This window comes from Trichosurus vulpecula, chromosome 4 (assembly GCF_011100635.1).
Source record: "Trichosurus vulpecula isolate mTriVul1 chromosome 4, mTriVul1.pri, whole genome shotgun sequence".
NCBI lineage: Eukaryota > Metazoa > Chordata > Mammalia > Diprotodontia > Phalangeridae > Trichosurus > Trichosurus vulpecula.
Window position 1 is genome coordinate 215450984 of NC_050576.1, and position 27715 is coordinate 215478698.

Consider the following 27715-nt stretch of genomic DNA (forward strand, 5'->3'; position numbering starts at 1 on the left):
TTCCTCTTCTTAACCCCTATGCCCATCCCTCCCATCTCCCATTCCCCCAGTCATTACCTCATCCCTCTCCCCTCGTTCTTTTATTCCTTTCCCCTTGCTCCCTCTCATGCTCCCATCTCCTCGTCTCTCTCTCCCTTTATTCATCTCCCTCAGCCCTTCCCCTTTCTCCCCCCCCCCCTCCCGCCTTTCCCTCTCAATCCCTCCGGTCCCGGCTCCTGCCCGGATGGGCAAAGCTAGCTTTCTGTGCCAGGCGATGCCCGAACAAAGCCCGGCCCTGGGGCATCTGCACCAGCAGCAGCTGCCACCGCCTCGTGCCCCACGCCTGTGCTTTCCCTCCCTTCCTTAGGTTCTCATCAGGCAGCTGTATGGCAGGAGGATGGCAGAGGACAACCAACGGGTGGATTATCTGGCCGGGTTTTGCTGCCCGGTCGGGGGTCTGGCTGCGGGCAAACCCCGGGTGCTGTGCCACGAGTCAGAAATCTATCTCTCCAATGGGAGTGAATTCGTCTATATCTACAACCAAGAGGGAAAGCTGCTGAATGTGAGTATCCCAGGTGGACCTGCAGGGCTGATCCTGTGCTCTTCATGGATGCTTAGATTCAGAGCTGGAGGGGTCCTTAGAGGTCACCCCCTCGAGGAAACAGACGGGTGCCCAGGGTCATAGGGCTAGTCAGTGTCTGAAGCAGGATTTGAACCCGGGTCTTCCGACTCAAATCTCGTGTTCTTTTCCATGATACCACGCTGCCTTTCAGCGGCCTTGAGAAATATGGGTAAAGTTTCCATATTTATAAATAGCATAAAGATGAATGCGTCTTTCCTGGTAATTGCTGGATTCATGTCTTTCTCCTAGTGAGTCACAAAGCTCTCTCTCCTTCTGTCCCTGGTGACCAGCTGCACCCCTGACTCTACACACATGGCCTCCAGCCATGCATTGAATGCATGTTCTGCATTCTTGCTCAGGCACATGTGGCGTGTTTAACCTTAAACATTGTTGCTCATAACTCTTTCAGAAAAAAATTCAAAGTCGTGTTTTTCGTGGAGAAGGGAATTTTTACCTTGTACCCAACATGTTAGAAGAATGCCTTAACCTAATCTCTTGCCCTAGAGAGGATAACAGGAGGGAGTTATATTGAACATAAGGGTTAACAAGGTAGATTTTCTATGGGTTTGGTATAAAAAGACCATTCTAGAGTTTTAAGTCGGGTTATTTGTGCTATACGTTCATCTAATGGGCTCGTTCTCTTCACATCTAGGCTGTGTATAGGTTTCCTGATCAAGTCTGGCATCTGGAGCTCCTCCCCTTACGTAGGGAGCTCTATGTCCTGTGTGCTCGAAATGGCATTTACTGTTTGCCACTGGACTCTCAAAGCAGGTGAGGTACAGGTGTATCCCAGGAGTTGTAATGGTCTCTAGCTTGGCCAGAGAATTTACTAGCAGGAGTAGCAACTGCCTTTCTGGTATACATCTTTTAACGTGTTTGAAATGATACCTGATATCACTCACCCAACCGAGATGCTGTTTGATTTGCACTTTCTAACGCAGAGGAACACGATTAAAGGTAGCAGACCACCAAAGCAGTCCATACTAGATCCTCTCTATTGTGACTTCCTTAACTCCATCCTTTTGCAAATATTCTGCCTCTCCTCAAGCTGTGGCTCAGAATAAGAACTATAGGGGCCAGTCAGGAAAATGTATTCCTTCCTCTTGAACACCAGTCCAAATCTAAAGTGTTTCCAGCCTCTTTTCGTCTGTCTGTACCTATTTATGTAGAACCTTTCCCACTCCCACCTTCTGGACCACCTGGGACAGCTCTTTTAGTTTTCCAAGACTCCTTTGCCCTACCCAAGAAGTTTGGGAAGTGTCATTCAGGTCAGTACAGTCTGGAGAAAGCAAACAACTTCATGGCTGGCATCAGACTTCTCTGTCTTTGGCCTTGATGGTTCCTTTACTTCTCTGGTATCAGTTTGATGACAGTGAGATACGTCCCCAGTAAAAGGGAGTAGGTGATCCAAAAATAGTTACTCCTAACTCCTTGCAACTTTTGTATTCAGATAAGTCCTGTCTGTGAGAACTGAGGACCTGATATGGCAAGGCACAAACCATTCATTTTTTTCATTGACTCTTTAATACCTGAATTGTTCTTTGAGAAGCAGACAGGCGCAATAATCAATCTGCCAGTTGTAGGATAACATTCTCTACGGAAACAATGTGGGAGAATGGAGATACTTCCTTATTACCATAGGTAATCCACATACCTAGGATTTTTTGTGGCTGATTTAGCTTAACGTTTTCTTTGTTGATACATGTTTTTTATTGTTGATTATCAAAGGAGAAAGTGTAACAGGAACCTATTTCTTCTGAATAAATAGCTCCTTAATTGTTGTGCTTCCAGAAAGAGTAGCTATGTTGCCACTGCTTCACCTGAAAGACACATTCAGGAGGGTTGACTGTAAGAGTCCCATATCTAGACATGTGATTGATGAGACACTTCTCAGCACCATCTTTTCCTCTTTAGCTTGTTAAGAGGGTGTGCAGTCTGCAGGCTCTGGGCCTTTGTCTTGACTGAAAGCTTTTCCCTGTTTGCTTGAAGGTTGGTGAACCAGACTGATGGAGAGGACAAAGAAGGTGATTTCCCTTCAAGTGTGTTTCCTGTGGACTCAGACTCCTGTGTCTTCCCTGATGCTACTCTGTGTGCTTTCACGGTTCTGAATGACATCATCATCACCCTGGCTCAGGGCCCATCCAAATGGAGGATGAGACTGTTTGAGCAGCCTCAAGGTTCAGATGAGGACCCCAGGCCAGGGAGCCAGTTCAGTGAGGTGGAGTTCTCTACCTGCATTTTGCCATCAGGGAGCAATGGAAAACCTCTGGCCTCTCGCTTCCTCCCAGTCCTGTGCTGTGCATCCCCTCCAGGCACTAGTGTTCCCCACACACCTTGGTGTAGTTCTGGAGGTTTTGTGCTGGAGGAGACCCTGTTTGGTTTGCTGTTTGGAGCAGATGCTGCCCTTCTGGAGTCTCCCATGATCCTTTGTGGTTTTCCAGATGGTCAACTGTGCTGTGTGCCTTTGAAGGCCCTGTTGTCTCCTGAGGTGGCTCTTGGTGGCCCAGAAACCCCTGTCAAGATACTTCATCACTTAGAAGAGCCTGTGGTCTTCATTGGAGCTCTAAGAACAGACCCAAGGATCCTAGAAGACATGGATGAGAAACCACTAAGTGAAGACACAAGCTGTGACTGTATGGTAGCTGTTGGTCACTATGGCAAAATGATGGCCATTAAATCCAGTCGGGAAGAAGGAGGAAACCTGGTGCCAGAACTCAGAGAATACTATATTAGAGGACCTATTCTCTGTGCTGCCTGTGGTGTGGGAAGCCGCATGTATTACAGCACCCATTCTGATCTTTCTGTGGTTGACCTGGCTTGTAACAGCAACCCCTCAGACCCTGAGAAGATAGATAATGCCCAGGGGGTCCTACCTTCAGTTCTGTCTCCAGCCAGTTTAAGTATCTGTAGTGTTGTGACCCTTTCTGTGTCTTCTAGGGCACCTAAAGGTACTGGCAACTATTTAAAGATAAACCAAAGATCTTGGGGGCCTAACCCCTAATATTACTGTCTCAGTGAAGTTGTTGGTAGATCCATCTTTCACTTGCTTATTCTATTCCATCCCTTTGTGTAGCTTCAATTTTACCACCATCTTTCACTCTCTTGTTGTTGAATCACTTGTCTTATCTCAGGCAGTGCCCGACTTAAGATTAAAGAAAAGGTCGGTTGTATTAAGTATGGAACTTGAATAGTGTTAACTACCCTCTGCAAAACTCCTTCCTTTGTGTTTTAATTTTCATCACTACTTTTGGGAGAAGGGGCTTGCCCTTGCTTGGTTTTGACTTTTGGCTGTTGGATAGATTACTCACTTAGAGCCTGTTGGGGCCAGGTCATTTGTAACAAATAGTTTAGGATAAATTCAGATTGACGTGACTGAGGCTTTTAGTTTTCTTTTGAAGGTTGAAGAAGCAACTGGTCTAGTCATCAAATGACCTGCCAGTAAACCGCTCTGAAGTAGAGACATGTGGAAACAAGGGGGTCCGCTTGTGTTGTCTACGTGTAGACAAAGCCAGAGAAGGTTTGAACTGTGCTTTCCTAGTATGAGGGGGGAAAGGAATGGAGTGGATCATTTGCATTGCCACATTTTTCATTAAAGTACCTTGTGAATGTACTAATAAATTCCACCCCAGAAAGCATTTTATATAAAGAATACTCCTTTAGAGGTAAAAGCCACAATTGCCTTTCTACTACAGGGAGAGGAAAATGAATGGCCAGATAGGAGAATACCAAACTAGTGAAGACATATATATTTGTAACCTGTTAGTATACCTTTTTAACAATGAAAAATAAGGTCTACTTAAGATGTTGACAGCAAAACAGCCTCACTATAATATGCTATTTGCTTGAGGAAATGTGCAAAATGTTATTTATGAACTGAAAGCTTAAGTATTCAAAGGGATACTCTTTGGAGAACTCAGAAAAAATCATCTATTTGAAAATGTCTTCCTATTGACTTCTTGAGGAAGTCTCTACCAAAAGTTGCCTGTTCCCTTTGACCTTCTTTGGTGGCTGTCTTCCTTGGGCTTCCCGTGTCTATACCCCAACCATCAAATGAGATTTAGGGCTTGAAGTGGAACAAGGGCTGGGGGACCGGCAATTTCTTCAAAAGGAACAAGATCTTGTTTGCCCCAAAGCATCCCTGACAGACAGTAAAGGAGATTGGAAAGGAAACAGAACTATGGTGAGGAGACAGAGCCGCTTTCAGAAAGTCACCTGCCCTTGACTACAAGGGCTGATGAAAGCCTCTCAGCAGGACTCCCTGCTGTCTTCTCTGCTTCTCTTTGGAAATGCTGCAACATTTTTCTGTATACCCAGTTTTACATTGCATAGCACTGTCACTATGTTGTGTTGTATGTGTTTATTGTTTTCCTTGTGACTTTTCTTACCTGTTTTTTCTGTTCATTGTAGTCAGATTAACATCCTTATTGCCAGTTCTCTGCCAGTGACCTTAATTTTTCTTGGGATCTCCAGAAATTTCATTTCAGCAAAGATTGTCTGTTTAACAGAAATATATACCTAGTATTCTGCCTGAGGGTGGGAAATTTTTCTTCCTGGTCTCTGGGCAATATCTGTCCCAGAAGAATGGCCTTCCTTCGTCAGTAGCTTATTGGTCTTTTGCTAGCATGTATCCTGGTGGTCGAGAATGTTGACTGAAATGTTGCCTCCTGTCTGCTTATCAGGTCCTAACCATGTGTATGTCATATGTCAGGTGAAGCAGAGCTGCTGGCCCTGTCTGCTAAGGGCCGACTAATGACCTGCAGTCTGGATCTGGGTTCTGAGGATTCTCGACCAGTGAGGATGACCACAGGAAAAGTGGGTCAAAAAATTAAGGAATTACTCTCTGGAATTGGCAATGTCTCTGAGAGGTAAACATGTGTCCTTAGCTACTGGTGCAGATATGAATGTTAGTCTATTAAAATGTATCCTATCACTCATATTCATCATTTAGGTCTGTTTTAATGCATGTTGGTTTTTGCCTCTGGCTTAGTATTTGGAATACTGAGCTTGCCATCGGCTGGACAAAATGCTGCATAAATTTGTAGTTTGAGCAGTTGGGAAGCCAGGCTATCTCAGGAAGACAAAAGAATCCTCCTCTCTTTCATAGACAACAGCCATACGCCTGGTAGGAGAGAAGAGGATACCCTTAAACCCAGCTAGTCTTTCCTATCAATTCTGTCATCCGACTTGGAGGTGATATGTTAAAGATATATGTGCTTTAGATGAATTCACTTATCTCAAACTGTTTGCATGCCTCTTTCTGATTTTACTAGGGTATTATAAAGACTATCTGAACCACAGATGTAATTGTTTTGAATTATTTCCAAAGCTTCCCACTGCTTTGTTTTAAAAATTTTTTATTATGAACTTAAACATCAACAAATATGAATATCTCTATCTAGAAAGAAAAACAAAAAAGGGGTTTGTACTGTATATGAAACTGAACTTCTGTTACGTACAATTTGTTTTTTCCCCTACTATATACATCTTGCTGATTTTTTTTTTGTATAATTCATATTTAACATAGTAGTTCCAATACTGCCCTGCTTGTCTGTGTCTGTTTCTGAACTTCCTTCCCACCACTTTCAGTGTTGCTAGCTGTACAGCTTCAAAAAGTAAAATGGGCCAATTGGGAACATTTTGGTGAACATCAGGGTGGAGGATGAAACATAATTTCAGTCCCATTGAAGGTGTTAATTAACATCAGAGTTGCTAGTTAACTGGCCATGTATGGGGGTGGTGGTGGGGGTGTGTGTAAAGTTTGAACTCAGCAGATCTGGCAGTAGGTGCTGTATAGTCAGAGTGAAAACACCAGGCACTCTGGTGGTTGTTTTCAATTATGTTTTGTATGGGGACTTGCACTATCCTTGGCTTAGGAGATGGGACATCTAGCGTGGGAGTTTAGAGCTTTTTTTGGTAAATTGATTAGAAAGACTTTGTGTAACAAACTAACTATTCTTTCTACAGAGTGTCTTTCCTGAAGAAGGCCGTTGATCAGCGGAACCGTGCCCTGACGTGCCTCAATGAAGCCATGAATGTGAGCTGTGCCCTTCTGTCTAATCGAGAAGGACCAAAGCCCATTAATTGTACCACCACCACTGCCTGGAGCCGATTTCAACTCCGGGATGTGCTGACAGCCACTTGTTTGCTTGAGAATAGTAGTGACTACAGTCTAGACCAAGGGTGGACCTTTTGCATTCAGGTGTTTACTAGTTCCTGTGCCTTAGAAGTGGACTCTGTTGGCTCTGCCATCACTTACACCATTCCAGTTGATCAGCTCACTCCTGGCAGTAAAAGAGAAGTGACATTACCACTTGGCTCCAATGAAAATGGCAAACTAGACCTACCTGTGACCATATCCTGTGCACTATTTTACAGCCTCAAAGAGATTCTGGGCAGTGCTTTAACTTCTTCAGATTCTCTGGATGCCCCTTTTTTTGATGACTGCCCCCCTGACATCCTACCTGACCGGGATGGTATCTTCTTGCCCCTGGGTGAATACACTGTGGACATGCTGCAGTGCCTTCGTTTCCCTAGCCTTGCAGTGGCTGAAGTGCAAGTTCCAGGCCTTCCCAGCCCTACCAGTGACCCTGTGAAAACCTTTTTAGAAGCCTCCAGGGGGCAAGTAGAGCCTGAACATATGAAAAACATCGAGCCAATGGGACCAGACTTTCTTAGAGCCAAGTACCTTCCACCATCAGTGGCCTCAGTCAAGGTGTCATCTGAGTTGCTCAAAAATGCCCTGAAAGAATATTGCTTAGGTGGGTAATAATGACTGGTAGCTCTCTACCTGACCCTGAAGGGACTTCAGAGCCTAAGAAGATTAGATCCATTCAGTCTGTCATCTTTCCTTCCTATCCCATCATTCCTTATTGCAGCAACTGCTACTTCCTCCTCTGGTGTGATTAAGGGTTGGGATGCTGCAGATTGGATTATTATATTTAAACTACTTTCTCCTTTGGGTTTATGTCTTATAGATAGAACTTCCTCATCCTGAACACACCTAATCTTAAAACTCTTCCCAAAAGAATATTAGGTTATTTAAGTACTCCATTTTCCTTTTTGAAGGAGCTGAGCTTTTTAAAATTTTCCAAGTGGACTTTCTTTGCCTGAAAATAGGACAGTAGTGAAGGGAAGGGAGGATTTGAATTGGCAAGCTATCCTTGGTAGATATTGGCCACTAAAGCAATGGGGAGTGTATGTAGCCTTCCCTAAAGTGATAGGTTTTCTTTTTTCTGCCTTTCCAGAAGTCCCCCTGTGTTGTGCTACTCTCCAGTGGCTATTGGCTGAGAATTCCATAGTGGACATAGTGAAGACGCAGGTGCTGACAGAAGTCCAGGGGGTGGCCCCAGATGGAAACGACATCCACCTCCTCGTTCGAGAGGCAAGGAATGGGTTAGCTCAACTGTTTCTGCAGGGAAAACTTTACCAGTCCCCACCCTTAGCCTGTTCCACCCTAATTTCTCTTCACAATCTCTCAGGTCGTGGAATAGCTGGAGCAGCTCTATCACATGTAGGGCTTAGAGTCAGTAACTCATGTCTTGACTTATGTGTGAGGCATGGTTCTAAGCCTTGTGGTTACAAAGATAGTGTGAGAACCACAATCACATACTACTTTAGTGCATGGACCACTCTTATGAGTTCTTTGCCTTACCTGCTTCTACCTGCCAACATGGAAAAACCCTCACTGGCAGAATAACCGTGCTTTTCATGAGAAGCCAGTGATATAATATCTGGTTTTATTAATTATAAGTTAACTCTTAATGCCAGAAAAAAATGTAGGCCTTTTTTTTATTAGAAGAGGCAAAACCCTTAGACCTCCTCAAGGGTTCTTATAGACTGTCCTTTGAGAATCTTTTGTTTTTTCACTCCCTTTCTGATTACCAAAGCTAAAATATGATATCAGATCCAACAGCTTTCTTTTGGGAACGTCTCCTATCATATGTCCTTGCAGAAATAAAAGGCTGACAGTGCTTTTGTACAACCAGTCTTGCTTCCCTCATTCCTTCCCAACTCAGTGCTATACACAGCAAGACAAAAGAGCAAAAGGTATTTGTGTTCTTTCCCTGCCCCCTTTACCTTTCTTCTAGGGAAGAGCAAATTATATGAGCTCAGGCTGTCTGGCCTGAACTCATATGTAGGGGACTTCTAGGAGATCATAGTGGTTTTGAAATGTTAATCTAGGATTTGCCTATTAGGAAGGAGACCTCAGAGGCCAGTCTCAATTGGTTCAGTCTCTTGGAGATCTTCTGGAATGCCTAGATGCTTTCAGACCAAAGTGAACTCTTGAGACTGGACCAAAAGCAGCTTCTAGGTACTGCTGTGGTATTGGGAACTTAACAGAAACAACCGGTGATAATAGTCTGGTCAGGACCAGTAGTCACTTTGATGTTTGGCATCTTGCATTTCCCACGGGATCCAGTAGAAGGAGCTAATGGCCTCAGAAGGAGCAAAATCCTAATTAAAATCCCTGTGCTAGAGGGTGGCCTGTCCTGTGTGCTAATCACAAAGGACACGCTAGACTTCCCTGGCTTTCTGTTTTTCCTCAGATTTACTGAATTGTTTCCCCTTCTTCAGAGTACAAAAGGAAAGTCATAGCTACTTCTACTGCATTCTTGACAAGGTTGGATAAGGCCAATCAGAAGGTACAACCTGCCTTCAGCCTTTCATGCCTGAAAACACTGATACCAACAATGTGGTTACTGACAGCATTAGTACAGTCCTGGACTGAGCGTTCTGGATTAAATCCATTGGTGCGGCTATGCGCCTGTTGTTGAGTGTTGGGACACAGGTCTGTCTCATTAACATGCTTTTGGTGGCAGTGAGCTGACAAGGTTGGAGACTTATGGTTTCCATGGAGGCATGATTAAACTAGTCACCCCAGATTCCTTTGTTGGAGATAAATCTGGCTTGAAGCCCTGGAGTGAGTTCAGCCGGCCTTGATTTTAAGGGGACAAGTGTTCCACGTTATCAAACTCATTCTATATTGTTGGGCCCCACTGGAAACATCTGTTTAAAAAATAACTAGCATTGATTTCTGACAGGTAGCTGGTCTATCAGGCTGAGAACTAATGTTGGTAATTCAGTAGCCTATGCCACAATGATTATCCTTTATGTTCAAGCACTGCTAGCTTCTAGCAAATAAATAGCATGGTAATGTTAAGCTAGGTGATGTGGGAACCCCTGCCATGTACATGGCTTTTGGCTCATGCCAGAAGAGTTCAGTAGAGAACCTCAGCGAGAGAGGGAGTCACAACATCAGAGTTTTTAGAGAAGGGTTGAGTGGAGTCCCTTCATCCCCTTTAATGAAATTCAGTGATACGCAAAGTTTGCAGTAAGGATCTCTTCTTTGTTGCAGGTGGCTGTGACTGAGCTGTGCCCTGCGGGGCCCATCCAGGCTGTGGAAATCCAGATGGAGAGCCCCTCTCTGGCTAACATGTGCAGGGTGCATCATGCAGTGATCAGACGCATCCAGGTATTTAAAAACTCATCAGTGAGGCAGTGAGACCCATTAATCTATGAGGCATTCTGCTGAGAGCCCCACCAGCATAGCCCCAAACAGAAAGGAGCAGGAGTGGTTTTAAATAGCTTTATGGGGTCCCTGTGTGTTCAGTTTAGTTGCTTGTAGCATGAGCTACAGTTACCATGCCAGGATGTTGCAAGAAAATCTATCTCAGTCTTGTCTATTCTGCTTCTAAATGCAGCTGAAACCGTGTTAAGTTTCTCTGCAGCCAAAAGGAGTCTGGTATTGTGTGCTCTTGTTTACCATGGAAACAGCCATCTCTCACAGCAAGCAGCCGGGCCCCTTTCCTTTCAGATGCCATTCTTTTCTGGTATTTGTCCTTGAGCTACCTCTGTAGGGTCATATGGGTGTAGGGAACAGTGTCTAAATTCCTTATGGCTTTCCGATAGAAGCATTAAGTGTATTAGTCATACTAAATATGCAAGAAGGTTCTTTAACTCTACTCCCATAGAGTTTAAGTTCTCATATTTTTGCTGCTTCCCACCCGCCACCAGCTCCCACTCCAAACATGCACTTGACCTTTAATTGGGTGCATTAGGGTAACTGACCCAGGAAATTGGTTTGAGTGGAATAGGAAGGAAAAATCCAATGGTTCACAGTATTTTTAAGTTAACATTTCTTGGTGATTCTCTAATATCAGAGGCTATTTCTGAAGTGGGTATTAGAATTACTAATACCCATTGACCATTCTTTCGTTTATAGGAAGCTTCCTCAGCTTACCATTTCCAAAATCTCTTTGGATCATACATATTAGAGTAAGAATAATAGTGAAAATAATAACATGGAACCGGTATGATCCAAGGGAAAGAACATTGACCCTGGAGTCAGACGACCTGGATTCAAATCCTTGTAACCTTTGGCAAGTCATTTAACCTCCCAGGGCCTTACCCTCTCAAAGTGTAGCCCATCATCCATGTCATGGATCGGGGAGAGGATGCTACCAGCAATGTAAAAGAATGCCAGCCAGGGTGATATGCTCAGGGTGTCCTGAGACTGCTATGATAGCCATGAGAGAAGACAAGAGAGACGAGAACCCTGAAATTTGTCCATTTAGGGCCTGGTCTATGCTACTAATTGGATTAGCATCCTGACTAGTGTAATAAAGCTGCTTCTATGAATCTAAGAAATAGGCATTGGGTTTCCAGGCCAGTGCTACCCAGAATGCATCATAATGATCCTCTTGGCATGAAGGGCAGCAGAAGCATTTGTATTCCTTCATGTTCTGATGTCACAAGATAGCAAAAGAACATCAGAACAAATCAGAAATACCAACATCCACCTGTTGGAAAACCTTTGATGCAACTGGTACTGACCCTGACAGCATGTGTACTTTTGTTATGCACCAGGACTCATAGAATAACAAAATTGGAAAGAGTTTCAGCAGTTATAGGCAAGAGTTTCATCCTGCTTCTTTTCAGTGACACCTTCAGCTGTGTGTCACCAAACAAGCATACTGCTGACCCGTGCAAAGGTAATCGTAAAAAATGAGATGAAATTTAGGGGCTACTAAATTCCGAAGAGGGACAATTGATGATATTTAGTTCATTGAAAATCTACACTTAATACAGACTCTAGAAATTATATCTAAAACAAATGATGAAGCATTCTATCTGCCTCCTGCCTGGGAGGTGATGGACCCTGCACATAGTCATTATGAGAATTTGTTTTGCTTGAGTATGCATATTTGTTATAAGGATTTTGGTGGGGGTGGAGGAGGTAGTTCAAAGTGGAATGTGGGAGGTTAGAGGGAAAAAATACATTAAAACAATTCCTTCATCTTGTGGAATCTTTACCTAGCAAGATATGACCAGGTAGCTAAAATTATCCTCAGAAGCTTGCTATCTTTAATGGACTGACAGATGACAAATTCCCATGCTACAAATACAGACTTCCAACTATACAGGAGAAAGTAGCTAATAAGCTATCCTGAAACCAGATCATTATGACAGCCTAAACTACTGCCCACGATAGCTTGAACATCACATTGATCTGTAAAAACCGAAGAACATTTTTTTTTTTGCAGGGGGGAAGGCGGGGCAATTGGCGCTAGGTGATTTGTCCAAGGTCATGCAGCTAGTAAGTATGTTAAGTGTCTGAGGCTAGATTTGAACTCCTGATTCCGGGGCCAGTGCTCTATTCACTGCGCCACCTAGCTGCCCCAAGAACATTCTTAATAGATATCACTATACCAAAAACATATCTTTAGACTGCACGGAACAAAAAGCTTTCAAAGTTTTGAGATGTAGCAGAGATCAAAATTATGTTTGGTCAGGATGTCAACAGGATAGGACCTGTCCTCTCTGCTACTGCTATCAGAAATGCTTTCATTGAACCTACAGAGGATGAGCTTATATCCTAATATTCTTTTTAAACTAAAAGGTTAGTTATCTTATCTCTCTACACAGTAGTCTGTAGAAGATTCAGTACAGAAGGGTAATAGGATAGTGGCTTGTCTTAGGACTCTTTCTATCTCAACTTCATTGAAAAAAATTGGAAAAAAGAAATAATCATAATGTCTACAGTTATATATTGCCCTAAGGTTTGCAAAGCACTTCACATGCATTATTAGACCTTAAAAGTTACAGAGTCAACTTTTCATTTTATAGATGAGGAGGCTGGGGTCCAGAGATGAGAAATGATTTGCCAAAGGTTATGCATCTAATAAATAGTAGAATCCAAACCTGGTGCTTTTTTCACTCTGTTAGAAAATTGTCACACTGTAGAAATATTTTTGAAGGTTCATTTGGGATCTGTGGAGCATATTTGAACAGTCTGGGACAGTGAGAAATCACTAAAGCATGGGGTGAGGGAACAAGTTACATTATGGCTTGAGTCAGGGTTCGGGGATGTGTACAGGAGCTGCCTAGGATGTGCTTCAGTAGTTCAGGTAGTTTGTGATTTGTCACTGTTCACATAGCTCAGTGTTTCAGGAAATTCCTGTCCTTGGCCCTTGACTGAAGCCATATTTCAAAAGTTCTTATAAACTGGGGCCCATAATTCTACATTGTGGGTCACAGATCAAGGCTTCTCCATGTAGCAAAGGACAACTGACCAGGCTAGGAAGGTGCCTGAAAGAGAAAGGAACAGAGACCACCTGGGAAGTGTTACGCAAAGGGGTAGTTACTCACAGCTCCATCTTAAGAGCTCTTTGCATGAAAAGGAATGAAACATAAAACCACCCCCTGAAATAGGCTGGAAAAGGTTTGTTTTAAATAGTTTAGGATGTAAAATGTGTTATGCTGATGGCAAAAGTAGAAGAGGAGCTATATTGGCCATGTCAATTCAACAAATATATTTACTGTTGAATCAGCTTGGGTTCAATTCCTCAGAGTTATCTTTGACTTCCCTCCTCCTTATCCCTCACATCTAGTCTGTTGCCAAGTCCTGTCAGTTCTGCCTATGCAACATCTCTCACAATCTGTTTGCCTTTCACTCACACTGCCACTGGCATAGTTCTCAAGCCATCAAAGCTTTTTACCTGAACTATTGTTCTAATTTTCTGACTGGTCCCCTTGCCTTTAGTCCCTCCTGTCTCTAGAGTCCACAATTAATGGGATTGTCGAAGGATCTTCTTAAATAGGAATGGTCACTTCCTTCTCATGCTCAGAAACTTTCAGCAATTTCTCTGAGGCTGTTATTGGTGGTTTCCGAATGTATGCAAAAATAGACAAAAATATCCAATATTTTCAAATATTTTAATTTTATTAATGTTACAAAAACTTTTGCCTCTAAAAAGTTACTAATATTTCTTCAAGCATTGTTATCATTTAAAAAAAAATCTTGGTTTAGCACTTTGTGCTATAGCAATTTGAGGGACTGCTTCTAAGTTCAGTTTATGTTGATGTTCAATCTTACTGGCTGTCACAGCTGGCAAAGATACCTCACCAAGACATGTAGATCCACATGGAAAAAAATGCATCAATGGCTGTACTTACTAAATCATGATGCATATTTTTCAATCCCTTCCACCAATTATGCAAGATTTTTTGTGGTATCTTGGGTAGTAAATTTCCATCTTCCCTGCAGCCATTCAGTTGTTCTTGTAAACTAATTGGAAAGTGTTGCCTTTTTACCTTTTTAACAAATGGGTTCCAAACCCATTGAAATACTTTGGAAGATTTTTAAACAGGTTAGAAAGTTCCTTTTCCAGGTTATTTAAGGGTGTGTATATGAGGGTTCTTATGGGTGACATACATAGTTTTCAGCAACAAAAACTTATTTTTTTAAATGCCTTGCCAATCACAACAGCTTCATATTTTCATCAGCTAATATTTCTAGGTACATTGTTAACTATGATGAATAAAAATCCACATGTCAGATAATCTTGACAATTTCAGGTTTTTTGGCCCACTTCATGTCAGATCCCATTAGCTCATCACTGTTTATGCCTGTAATGTAGCTAATGAAGTGCTTGTGCCGAGGGCAGAAGCGTCATCCTCGCCACTCTCTTGTTCAGCTGTGCAGTGTTATTACTGTTATCTCCCACCCGTGCTTTCTTTGCAGGAATCTTTTTAAACCACTTGGCCGTGTTGAGGGTTAGTGTAATTAAAACCAGATAATGTAATCTGTAAATCCACTTAAGAAAGCTGACACAAAATGTAATACTTTGAAATTTGCTGAAAGCGACCAAATGAGTGAGAGTGGCATCATCAGTCCCTCCATGCCATGTGGAACATCTAGTTCTCAGGATACCTCATGTTCCATCTCACACTTCAGCATTTCACATATGGGCAGCAGCATCAGTTATATATTAAGTATTAGCGAAGCCTAATTTCTTTCTAATTTTTATATAAAAATAAATATAAAAAGAAGTTCTAAGATTTTCTTCCTGTACTTGCACCCCAGTGGATCTTCTTGTATAGCCCTTGTGGGGCACATAACTCATTTTGGAGACAACTGACCTATAGGGTAAAATACAAAGTCCTTATCTGCTGTGTGAAAATGTAAGTTTCTTGAGGTAAGGGACTATCTTTGTTTTTGTATTTGTTTTCTCAATGCTTAGCACAGGGCCTGGCATATAGTTAACACTTGGTAAATGCTTTTTCATTCATTCAGTTATTCAAGGCTCTCCACAATCTGGCTTCATCCTACCATTGTAGCTTTGTTTTGCACTCCTGTTATTCATGTGCACTGTTCGAGAAAAATAGGGCTACTAACTTTTGAGCTCTCTCTGTCCTCCAGGCCTGTGTGGTTGCCTTATGCCTGAAATATCCTGCCTCCACATCTGCCTGTTGACAATCCTCCCTTTTTCAAGGTCTAGCTCAGGTGCCACCCCTCTGTGATCCCTCTCACTACTACCATCTCAAAATCAATCAAGCAGTCAATAAGCATTTATTAAGTACTAATTATGTGCCAAGCATTGTGCTAGGCCCTGGGAATTTAAACACAAAAATGAAATAATCCCTATTCACAAGGAATTTACATTCTAATGGGGAAGACAACGTGTGTGTGTGTGTGTGTGTGTGTGTGTGTGTGTGTGTAATAAATATAGAGAGAATAGACTCCATTGGTTCCCTGTCACCTTCAGCATCAAATAAAATAATCTTCTCTTTGGCATTCAAAGCCCTTTCTCTATCCCACTCCCCCCCAACCTTTCTAGTCTCTTATACCTTACCTATACTCCCACCTATTCTAATCAATGATGCTGGCTTCCTGGATGTTCCTTAGGCAAAATGTGTCATCTCCTGATTCTGGGTATTTTCCCTGGCTGTCTCCCATGCCTGGAATTCTCTCCTTCCTCATTTCTACCTCCTGGTTTCCCTGTCTTCCTTCAAGCCCTAGCTAAAATTCCACATTCTACATGAAGCCTATTCTGATTACCCTTAATGCTAATGCCTTCCCTTTGTTGATCATTTCTTATTTCTCCTGTATATAGCTTGTTTGTACGTAGTCATTTGCATGTTGTGTCTCCCATTAGCTTGTGACTCCTTGAGGGCAGGGACTATCTTTTGCCTTTCTTTATATTCCCAGTGCTTAACGCAATGCCTAGCACACAGGAGTTGCTTAATAAATATTTACTGATTTGTTGGCTAAATACAATCAGACACCAGGCAGTTAAATATAAAGTAGTTTCAGTGGAAGAACACTAGTACTTGGGAGGATATGTCGAAGGTGGTATCTGGTGTACGGGAGAAGAGATTTTGTCCTTCCCAAGCCTCTCTGACCTCTTATGTGCACTTAGCACATTCTAATTTGCAGTATAGTTATTTTTACATTTTTAAAATCTTTATCTCCAAGGCTGAACATACTGCTTTACCCTTAGTAAACACTTAATACGTGCTTGTTGAAATTGAATTGAATGCCATAATGCATGTGGATTTGCTTGAAGTTGATTTTCTTTCTTTCTCTCACTCTCTCCCTTTATGTCTCATACACATGCATTCACTCATACACATAGAAAATGAAGACTAGGGAAATGGAAGACAGTTCTTGAAGTACCTAAATTGATTTGGGTAGCTGTGCCTCATATATCTTCTGCTCATCCAGCTATAGTCCCAGCTGATGAGTCTCCCTAGATCTCTTTGGACTCACATCATAGTTAGGTGGGCAGATTTGGGTTTGTTGCAAGACTTTCAGCAAGCAAGAGGACTGGGAGGTGGGGTTTTTGTGTGTGTGTGTGTGTGTTTTTTACAATACAAACATGAGCTAGACTAAGTGGAGTGAATAAATGGGACACTTCATTGGAGGCCTCTGCATGAGACAACTTCAGGGGATTGAAGGCAGGAGCAGGTCTCACCAGTGTCCTTACTTTGAAGACCATGGGATTAGAGTTGCTCATGTGGGGAATGTCAGAGCATCTAAAATTATAATTAGTCCCAAAGGTGAGAATAGGAGATAAAAAGAAGGGATGGAGAAGATGAACTAGAGGTGGAGCCGAAATTTCTTGGGGGAGATGGAAGGATTAGTGGATGAGAAAGGACAGAAATGAAATTTGTTTCAGAGTCAATAACCATCACCCTCTAGGATTCTGTGTAAGGGTATCAGCAAGAGCCCTAACCACACGAGGAACAGAGGAAATAGTTCATGTGGATGAACAGGAAAGTAGAAAAAGCAGTGAAGAGTGAGCAGGAGAGAGGCCTGAGAGAGGCATAAAACAGCAGGTACTCCAGAGGCCTGGGAAGATTACAGAATGGAATTAATAGAGTGTAAAAGTAGGGAGGGAGGCAGTAAAGATGAAGATCTAAAAGAAGATTGCAGAAGATAAAAGGGAAAATGTCAAGCTCACATCCAGGGAGAAGCAGTGAAGAGAAGAGTTTGAACAGGGTTCATTTCTTCATTCTAAGAAGGGGTTTGGGGAACAGATGCCATAGATGAATCTGTGGTCCCTCCAGGAAGAAACACCATCCCCAAGTACTTTAGGTATACATCAGGACAGGTGATGGAGAAGTAAACGTGACTGGTCATCGTCAGAGGACTAGGCTGAGCCTAGTACATGCTCAGAACAAGAGAGGTGTGCTAGGTCACAGTGCCTAGGCAAGCAGTCTTTTAGAAAACAATTCTTTAGAGGGCTTCTGCAGGCCACCCTAGAAAGGGGTAATGGAACTTGTCCACTGGCTTTTTAATCCTTTTTGTTTTTTATTTTCTCTTCTACTTTGCTCTGTCCTGTGTAGATAATGATCATGGACCAGGCTGCTCAGGGTTCTAACCCACCTGATCTCCGTGTGCAGTATCTTCGTCAGATCCATGCCAATCATGAGGTGAGTGACAGCCTGCATCCTCCCTTCTAGAAAACCTGCTTTTGTGCTAGGCTCTAACTGGGTAATTTGGGACCTATATCACATTCTTGTCTATGTCACTTTAATAAATTTCTTTGTTTAGTTAGCCTTGTAACAGAAATGCCACATAACTAGAAGAGAAGAAGGTTTTATAGCTCTTCCTTTATGGTGCTGAAGATGTTGCCTAGCGTTCTTCTAAGAACTGCTCAGTGCTAATGCTTGTCCGAGTGGAGCTGGCTTCTCTGCTCCTGGAGCTAAGGTCAGGTTGATGTCTGGCACCTATGTGAATCAGGCACAAACTTTCAAGCCAGGTGAAACCCATCATTCCAATATTTATTCTAAATAGTTTGGAGCATGATCAAAATTGGAAGGGGCATGGTTGATTGATTGTATATGGGCATGATATCAATGAGAACAGGTAACAAGATGAATACAAAAAGTGACATGGTCCTATAATTCTAACGTCAGGAGTGCTAAAGTTCACATTGGTCTAAGGATAGTGAAGAAAGCTAAAGATATTGAAAAAGGTGTTTTTTAACTATATTGGGGAAAAAGACAGATCAAATAAGGTATGACACCACTGTTTGGGGTAAACAGGAGGTAATAGTGGACAGTGGAGAAAAGTCAGAGCTATTTAACCCTTACTTTGTTTCTGTTTTCTCTGCCAAGGAGAATAATCAATCATTGAACAGAATGAAAATGGCTAATGAAGCTGACAAACTTGAGTAGGGATATAATAATGACTAGGGACGTAGTAAGAAATTACCTGGTTGCCCTTGATCGTTTAAGTAACTAAATTCAGATGAACTACAGTGCTGGGGACCACACTGATAAGTGGGAAAATGTCCAGAAGAGGGTAACCATATTGATGGAGGGACTTGAGAAGATGCTATATAAGGATCAATTAAAGGAAATTGGGAGGAGTGTCCTGGATAAGAGAAGATTTAAGGTGAAGATGATAAGCTGTGTTTAGGTATTTGAAAGGCTTTCACAGGGCAGAGGAATTAAACTTTTTCTGCTTAGCCCAAAAGGGCAGAGAACAATGGGTGGAAATTACAGAAAGATTAATTTAAGCTTGATAGAAGAAGAAACTTCCTAATAATTAGTTATCCAAAAATAGAATAAGCTGCTTTGGGAGGTAGTGGGTTAACCCCTCTGGAAGATCTTCAGGCAAAGGCTGGAAGACAATTTGTTATCTTGTATGGGAGATTCTTCAGGGATATGTTGGACTAGATGGCCTCTAAGGTCCCTTTCAACTGTGAGGTACTGTGAGCATGGGTTTCAGTTCTAGTCTGGAACAGTTAGTTTCACTGAAAAACTGTTCCATGGCCATGTACTGCAACCCTTACCTCCAGCTAGTCTTTTTCCAAGTACTCCAGTACTTGGAAAACAACTCACAAGTACTTGCCCTCCTGATAGTGGGTAGTAGTATCAGGCTTTGTTTTATCTGGTATTTTTGCTTCTGTGCTCTGTCTCTTCTTCCATTAGGCTTCTTCTGCTTGGCCCTAAAGACAAATGTAACTCTTGTTCCTGCTGTGTACTTTTTCTGCCTCTGTTACATTGGGAGAATGTTATGTTCCCAGAACTTTCCTTTGGGGAATCGGTGTTCCCTCTTCTCCTTTGGGCTGTACTTGAGGCTTATCTCTTCCATGAAGTCTTTCCAGGCTGCCCCTGCCCTTCAGCCTTGTAATCACTCACCACTCCTAACAAAAACAGCTGGTGTTTATACAAAGTGTTTTACAGCATACAAAGAGCTTTTCTTACTTGTTCAACCCTTTGTCCTGCTGTTGTGAGTTGGATATGGTTTTTTTACATGCATATAATTGTGCTTGACCCACTATTCCTATTAAATTTAAAATTTTAGTTCATAGACCATATCTAGGAAGGTGATGGTCCTGCTACACTCTACCTTGGTTAGTCAATCAATATTTTTTAAGGGGCTGCTATATGCCAGGCACTGTGCAAAGTGTTGGGGATTTGAAGAAAGGCAAAAAGATAGTCTAATAGGGGAGACAACATGTAAACAATTATGTACAAACAAGCTACAGGGAAGATAAATTGGAGATGATCAATAGAGGGAAGGCGCTAGCATTAAGGAAGATCAGGAAAAATTTCTCAAAGAGGATCGTATTTTAGCTGGGACTTGAGGGAAGCCAGGGTAGCCAGGAGGTAGAAATGAATAGGGAGAAATTTCCCTGCATGGGGGACAGCCAGTGAAAATATTCAGAGTCTGGAGATGGAATGTCTTGTTCAAGGAATAGCAAGAAGGTCAATGTCACTGGATTGAAAAGTATATAGTATGGGGGTAGGGTAAGGAGACTGGAAAGGTAGGAGGGGGCCAGGTGAAAGGCTTTGAATGCTAAACACAGGATTTTATATTTGGTCCTGGAAGTGATAGGGAGCCACTGGAGTTGTTTGAATAATGGGGGTGACGTGGTTAGATCTTCATTAAGAAGATTAATTTGACGGCTGAGTGGAAGATAGAATGTGGTAGAGAGAAACTTGAGGTAGGAAGGTCAACCAGCAGACTATTGCAGTAGTCTAAGTGAGAGATGATGAGGGCTTGCACCAGAGTGGTGCCAGTGTCAAGAGGAGAGAAAGGAGCATATACTATAGAAGTTACAAGGTAAGATTGATAGGATTTGGCACCGAACTGGATATGGGAGGGAGAGTGAGAAGTTAAGGATGATGTCTAGGTTTTGAGCCAGGGTGACTGGAAGGATGCTGATACCCTCAACAGTAAAAGAGAAGTTAGGAAGAAAAAAGGATTTGGGGAGAATGATAATGAGTTCAGCTTTGGACATCCAGTGTGATATGTTTAATAGGCAATTGAAAATGTGAGTGGAGGTTTGGGCTGGATAAATAGATCTGAGAATCTTCAGTATAGAGATGATAATTGAATCTCCTTGGGAATTGAAAAGATGAGATCAAGTGAAATAGTATAGAGGGAGAAGATAAGAAGTCTCAGGACAGAGCCCAGGGGCATGCCCAAGGTTAGTGGGTATAACCTGGATGAAGAGCTGTCAAAGGTCCTGAGAAGGAGCAGTTAAATAGATAGGAAGATAACCAGGTCAGAGCTGTATCCCAGAAACTTAGACAGAAGAGAATAACCAGGACAAGAGGGTGATTGGCAGTATCAGAGGCTTTTGTGAGATCAAGAAGGATGAGGATTTAAGAAGGCCATTAGATATGGCGATTAAGAGATTATGATGATATAATGAATGATGAGGTTAAAAACCAGACTATAGAGGGTTAAGAAGAGTGAGAAGAAAGGACTTGGATGCATCGAGTATAAAAAGTTTTTTCAAGGAGTTTTCCCACAAAAGGGGAAGAGATACGGGACAATAGCTTGTGGAGATGGATGGATCAAGGGAAGGTTTTTTAAGGGTGGGGAAGACATGGGCATGTTTGTAGGCAGTAGGGAAGGAGCCGGTAGATAGGGAGAGATTAAAGATAAGTGAGAGTGGGGATGATAGAGAGGGCCATCTGTTGGAGAAGACAAAATGGAATGGTGTCACTTGTGCATGCAGAGGGGGTTTTCCTTAATAAGGAGAAGGGCCACTTCTTCCTGTGAGATAGGAGATAGTGGCAGAAGGCATTTGGATGATGTGAGATGAGGAGGAGGGAAGAAGAGGGAAATCTCGGTGAATGGCATCATTTTTTTTCAGTGAAATAAGAAATAAGGTTGGCAGGTAAGAGGGTGAAAGAGGGTAAGTGTGGTGTTTATGTCTAGGCACCACATTTAGGAATGACATTGGGATGAGTAAGCAGTGATTAGCAACGAAAAACACCATCTTGGGCTAAATTCAGAGAATGAGGAGGTGGTAGTTCCACTGTACTTTTGTCTTCAGACTGGAGTACTGTTCAGTTCGAGGAGCCACAATTCAAGAAGGACATTGATAAGCTGGAGATTGTCCAGACAATGACAGATAGGATGGTGAAGCACTTTGGGCATGTCATATGAGGATCATTTAAAGAAACTAGGGCCATTTCACCTGGAGAAGACAAGACACTGGGAGTGAAGAGCATGTGGTAGGGTATATGAGGGACTAGACTGATTGATATTGTCAAGTAATGGATGGAAGTTGCAAAGAGGCAGTTAGACTTGATGTCAGGAAAAATTTCCTTCTTTTAAAAAATATTTTATTTTTTCCAATACATGTAAAATTTTTTAACATTCACTTTTAAAAATTTTGAGTTCCCCTACGTCCAGAGGGCTATAAAATTGAGCATGCCCTTTGATCCAGCAATACCACTAGTAGGACTGTATCCAAAGAGATCATAAAAAAAGGGGAAAGGACCCACATGTACAGAAATATTTGTAGCAGCTCTTTTTGTGATGGCAAAGAATTGGAAATTGAGGGGATACCCATCAGTTGGGGAATGGTTGAACAGGTTGTTGTATATGAATGTAATGGAAGGATTTCAGATTTCAGGTGGATTTCAGAAAAACTTGGAAAGACTTACACGAACTGATGCTGAGTGAAGTGAGCAGAACCAAGAGAACATTGTACACAGTAACAGCAACATTATGCAAAGATCAACTTTGATAGACTTAACTCTTCTCAGCAATACAGTGATCTTAGACAATTCCGAAAGACTCATGATGGAAAATGCTATCCATATCCAGAGAAAGAACTATGGAGTCTGAATGCAGATTGAAGCATACTATTTTCACTTTTTTTGTTTTTTCTTTCTCATGTGTTTCCCCTTCTGTTCTTCTTCTTTTTTCACAACATGGCTAATATGTTTAATATGATTTATGGAAGTATGTTGTACATGTATAACCTGTATCAGATTACTTGCAGTCTTGGGGAGGGGGGAAGGGAGGGAAGGAGAAAAAAATTTGGAATTCAAAATATTATGGAAGTGAATGTTGAAAACTACCATTACATGTAATTGGAAAAAATAAAATACTATTAAGTGGGGAGAAAATTTTTGAGTTCCAAATTCTCTTCTTCCCTCTCTCCCCTCCCCCTTCATTGAGAAGACAAGCAATTTTTATGTAGGTTATACATGTGTAGTCATGCAAAATATACTTCCATATTAGTCATGTTATGAAAGAAAACACAAACCAAAAACAACTCCAAGAAAAATAAAGTAAAAAAAAAGTATGCTTCCATCTGCATTCAGTCTCTAATGAGTTCTTTTTCTGGAGGTGGATAGCATTTTTCATTATGAGCCCTTCAGAATTATCTTGGATCATTGTATTGCTGGGAATATCTAAGTCATTCACAGTTGATCATTGAACAATATTACTGTTACTGTGTACAGTGTTCTGGTTATGCTCACTTCACTTTGCATCAGTTCATGTTAGTCTTTCCAGGTTTTTCTGAAAGCACAGGAAAAATTTTCTTAACTGTTAGAGCTGTCCTGAAGTGGAATGGGCTGCCTTAGGAGGTGAGGACTCCCCCTCCATGGAGGTCTCTGAACAGAAGTGAGATGACTGCTTGTCGGGCATGATGGAGTTGGAGTTCTGTTTATATGTGGGGTGAACTAAATGGTTGATGAGGTCCCTTCCATCTCAGAGTCTGTGATAATCTGGAGAGCATTCAGAGGAGGGTAACCAGGTTTGTGAAGGTCCTTGAGGTGGCATTATACACATATCTGTTGAAAACACTAGGATTGTTTAGACTGGAGCAAAGAAGACTTAGAGTAACATAAGAGCTGTATTTGAAGAGCTAGCACACAGAATAGGGAGGGATTAGACTTGTTTTCCTTAACCTCAGTGGACAAAATAAGTAGCTGTGAGTAAACATCACAAGGGGCTAACTTAGGCTTGATCAAAGGAAAAACTTCCTACCAGTTAGAGCTCTCTGAAAATGAGATGGGTGGCCATGGAGAGGGAAGGTGGGTTTTCAAGCAAAAGAAGTAGCATGTTGTAGTGGGAAGCAGTGATGGGGGAGTCACATGACTTGGACTCACATGTCAGCTTAACCATCTATTTACCTCTGTGACTTTCAGCAAGTCCTGAAGGGACTTGGTGATCTTGCACCTCCAACTCTTTGGATTTCAGTAAAATTGGAGGCATTCTGATTCCTCTGCGTTCCTTTGAGATGAGAGAACTCTCCATGGTAGCATTTGCAAAAGGCAGCCAGCCCTTTCTTTTCAAAAACTGTTACTTTAAAAATTATTGATATCTTTTGTTTTCACATCACCTTCATTTCAATTTCCAAATATATTCCTTTTCCTCCTTCTTCCCCCTGACCCGTCCCCAAAAAGAAGCCATACTTTGTAATGAAGAATTGAAGAAAGGGGGAGAAATGCAATTTAGCAAAACTAACCTGTAGAGTGTGGCAGCCATAGTCTCTGGAAAGAAGAGGGGGAAATGCACTTTCTCATTCTTCTTCCCTAGGGCCAAGGTTGGTCATTACAATTACCTCATAAAGTCTGTATGTCCAAAACAAAACTCATTACCTTTACCCTCAAACATGTCCCTCTCCCCTAACTTCCCAAAACTATTACTGTCTGTCACCCAGGCTTGCAAATGCAGTGTCATCCTTAACTCCTCCCCTGCATTCATCCCACATATTCAGTCTGCTGTCAGATTTTATCATTTCTACTTTCACAACATTAGTCAGATATAGCCTCTTCTCTCCACTCACACTGAGGTCCTTCTCACCTTTCATCTGGACTATTACTGAAGTCTCATTGGTCTTCCTACCTCAGGTCTTTCCCCTACTCTCTCTCCTACTCAGCTGCCAAAGTGATTTTCCTGTAGGGCTGGTTTGACCATATTGCTGCTGCTCCCCTTCCCTTACACCATCTTCCCCATAAACTCTAGTGCAGAGGTGGGGAACTTGCATCCTTGACACCACATGTGGCCCTGTAGGTCCTTAAGTGCAACTCTTTGACTCAATCCAAACTTCATAGAACAAATCCCTTTAATAAAAGGATTTGTTGGATTTGTTCTGTAAAACTTGGACTCAATCAAAAGGCCTTAACCCAAGGACCTAGAAGGCCACATGTGGCCTCAAGGCTGCAGGTTCCCCACCCCTGCTCTAGTGGTTTACTATTGCCACCAGAATCAGATGTAAAAATACTTAAAATCCCTCCAAACCTTGCCCCTTCCTACCTTTCCAATCTACTTTTTCTCCTTCATGTACCCTCCAATCCAGATACACTGATCTGCTGGCTGTTCCTCATACACAACACTCCATCTACCACCTTCATTCAAGCCTTTGTACTGACTGCCCCCATTCCTGGAACGTTCTCCCTTTTCACTTCTACCTCTCGTGGCTTCCACGGTTTCCTTCAAGAAGACTCCACTCAGATCCCACCTTCTGTAACAGGCAGCCCTGGCCTGCCTCACTCCCCGCTAGTTCTCTCCTTCTGAGATTATATTCTGTATGTATCTTGTATGTAAGAGTTGTTTACATATTGCCTCCCCTGTAAGAGTGTGAGCCCCGTGAGGGAAGGGACAGTGTTTTTACTTGTCTTTATATACCCAGCACTTAGCACGGTTCCTGGCACATGGAAAATGTTTAATAAATGCTTATTGACTGAGCATAGTACAAGTTACTCTTCCTCTTTAAAATTTAATTTAATTTTTTTCAATTGACCAAAAAAATCTACCTTCTCTCCCTCCCACTCCCCTTTGGAAAAATAAATGATAGCTAGCATTCATAGCGATTTAAGGTTTGCAGAGTGCTTACAAATGTCTGATTTTGTCTTCACAACGACCCTGGGAGGTAGATAGTTGCTGCTATTATCCCCATTTTGCAGATGAGGAAACTGGGCCCGGAGAGTTTTAAGTGATTTGCCCAGCGTCACATAGCTGGTAAGGATCTGAGGCTGGATTTGAATTCAAGTAATGAGTTCTGTTTCTGATTCCAGGCCTTGCACTCTATCCACTGTGCTCCCCAGCTGCCTCAGTGATTTATGTAGTGTTTTAAGGTTTACAAAGCTTTGGTAAAGGATTACTTAGGTTAACTCATTTGAGTTTGGAAAAGAAGGAAAAGCAAAACCCTTGTAACAAATACACAGAATGAAGCACAACAAATTCTTTAACTTACCTTGTCCAGAAAAATGTATGTCTGAATCTTCCCCCTGAAGCACGAGCCATCTCTTAGGAGGTGAGCATCGTATTTAATCATGAGTCTTCTGGAATTGTGGCTAGTCACTGCACTGATCAGTGATTTTCTTAGCATCTTAACATTTCTTTCCGCCTTCTTGCCTCGGCTTTCTTTACTCACCCGTGTAGATACTACTCAAGGAGGTACAGTCTCTGAGAGATCGTCTGTGTGTTGAGGATGACGCCAGTGCCAGCGCTGCTGCAGAGAAACTCCTGCAAGTCTACAAGCAGCTTCGAAACCCAAGCCTCATCCTGCTGTGACCTCTGGTGCTGGTAGGGTACCTTATACCGGTGGCTCCTCCTTCTTATAGAAGAGAGCTCTGCCCCCATCCTGGGTTTCCCTAGGAACATGAAGTCACCTCGTCTTTTTGAGTCGTTTTCATTTGTCTTATATTCTTTAAGGACTGGCATTATGTTGGCAGTTTTATAAGATAAACTTGCTCCTTTGGCAGCATCTGACTCTAGTATGTACCATATATCTTGGATATTTATATTCCCTAGGTATAATCCATTGAAAACAAGTATCTCTAGTTTAGGTTCCTGCCTAATAGTATATACAGTGTAGATGTAACTTGCTCTTATGATGCTTGTGTACCACATTGCATACCTGAAAAGTAATGTATAAATTCAATCATTTTGAATGTACTAGGAAAGCTGATTATTTAAAACTAGTAAATCCCATTTTCTTCGTGATATCCCCTCATATATGTGGTTGTATATGTGCATGTGTGTCTTGTGCGTGGGTGAGTGCACATGCACTTGGGTGCACACTTGAGGAAGGGGGACTCACTTTAGGAAATACGTGTATATTTAAATTTTACCTTCGAATGAGCTATAATTTCATCCTTCCATTGACTTAAATTCCAACTTCTCTATGCCTTAGTATATTGCCAAAAAAAAATGCCTCCTGGTGGCAGCCTTCTGGTGATAAGCCTTTGCAAATTAAATGAGCCAGTCCTCTATCAGCAGGCAAACAGTCCATCACTGGGCTGTACTTAAATCCTTTCAGCTTGGTAGGACTTTATTGAGATTGTACTCTGCTGGAATAGCCCTTACTGGCATAACCTTGGGAACCTAGGCTCAATTCCATGGTAAAGGGAAACACTGAAGGAAGACTTCAATAGGAGTATGTGTATGTGTGGTTTAGTTTTTTTCCTTTCCTTTTACAGGTTCTTCTATTAAGCAGCTCTGACATTTCACCTCTTGACTGCTAGAAAATCTTCCATATGATCCCTAAGGATGGGATTGAAGATACCCTCTCCATTGAGAAGCCAAGCAGTGTGCAGTAATAGAGGCGGTGGAAATCTTCTGACACCCCCCAGGATGGGGATGTCTAAGCCTGATGAGGGCCCTTTCATGCCAGAGAAAGGTTTTGAGGGGTGGATCTGTTTTTAACTTTTTTGATATTATACAACACCAGAGAATGAGCTAGCCTCTCCTGAACAGGAACATCTAACCCTGCCTAGAGCAGAACTCATCCCCATTCCCACTGACACCTCCCATTCCCTGCCCATTTGCTTCCCCTTTGGGTAATTGAGGCTGAAGAGCAGTGAGTATTTTCTGTCATTCTTAGGATAACTGCCTCATGCATGAATGGTTCTTGAGCCTTGTACCCATGGCATGATGAGAATAGGTGATGTATATTTTGTGTGTTGCTTGTGAGTGCTAGTTTAGCTTCTGATGTTCGTAGCTCAGCAGTGGCTTTGTGTTTCACAGTGGAAAGAACCTGTCATTTCAACCCACGTTCATAGTTTCCCATAACAGTGGCCAGAATGCTAAATAACTAAATAACTACATATTAGAAA

At 42.1% G+C, this 27715-nt stretch overlaps 1 protein-coding gene across 1 annotated transcript; it reads left to right on the forward strand.

The window, feature by feature from the left end:
* Positions 1–262: 262 nt before the first annotated feature.
* Positions 263–27715, forward strand: FAAP100 (FA core complex associated protein 100). Its single transcript, XM_036757528.1, has 10 exons — positions 263–541; positions 1254–1372; positions 2591–3549; positions 5310–5466; positions 6566–7359; positions 7846–7982; positions 9957–10073; positions 17732–17818; positions 26040–26183; positions 27080–27715. Exons 1-9 carry the CDS (start codon positions 377–379, stop codon positions 26169–26171), a joined length of 2667 nt encoding a protein of 888 aa, XP_036613423.1. The 5' UTR covers positions 263–376; the 3' UTR covers positions 26172–26183; positions 27080–27715.

What these genes read in the sequence shown, in the direction of transcription:
- FAAP100 (XM_036757528.1), top strand. Translation starts at nt 377, where the DNA reads ATGGCAGAGGACAACCAACGGGTGGATTATCTGGCCGGGTTTTGCTGC. An exon ending in CCACTGGACTCTCAAAGCAG is followed by an intron (nt 1,373 to 2,590) that starts GTGAGGTACAGG and finishes GTTTGCTTGAAG; the next exon opens with GTTGGTGAACCAGACTGATG. An exon ending in AGATCCATGCCAATCATGAG is followed by an intron (nt 17,819 to 26,039) that starts GTGAGTGACAGC and finishes TCACCCGTGTAG; the next exon opens with ATACTACTCAAGGAGGTACA.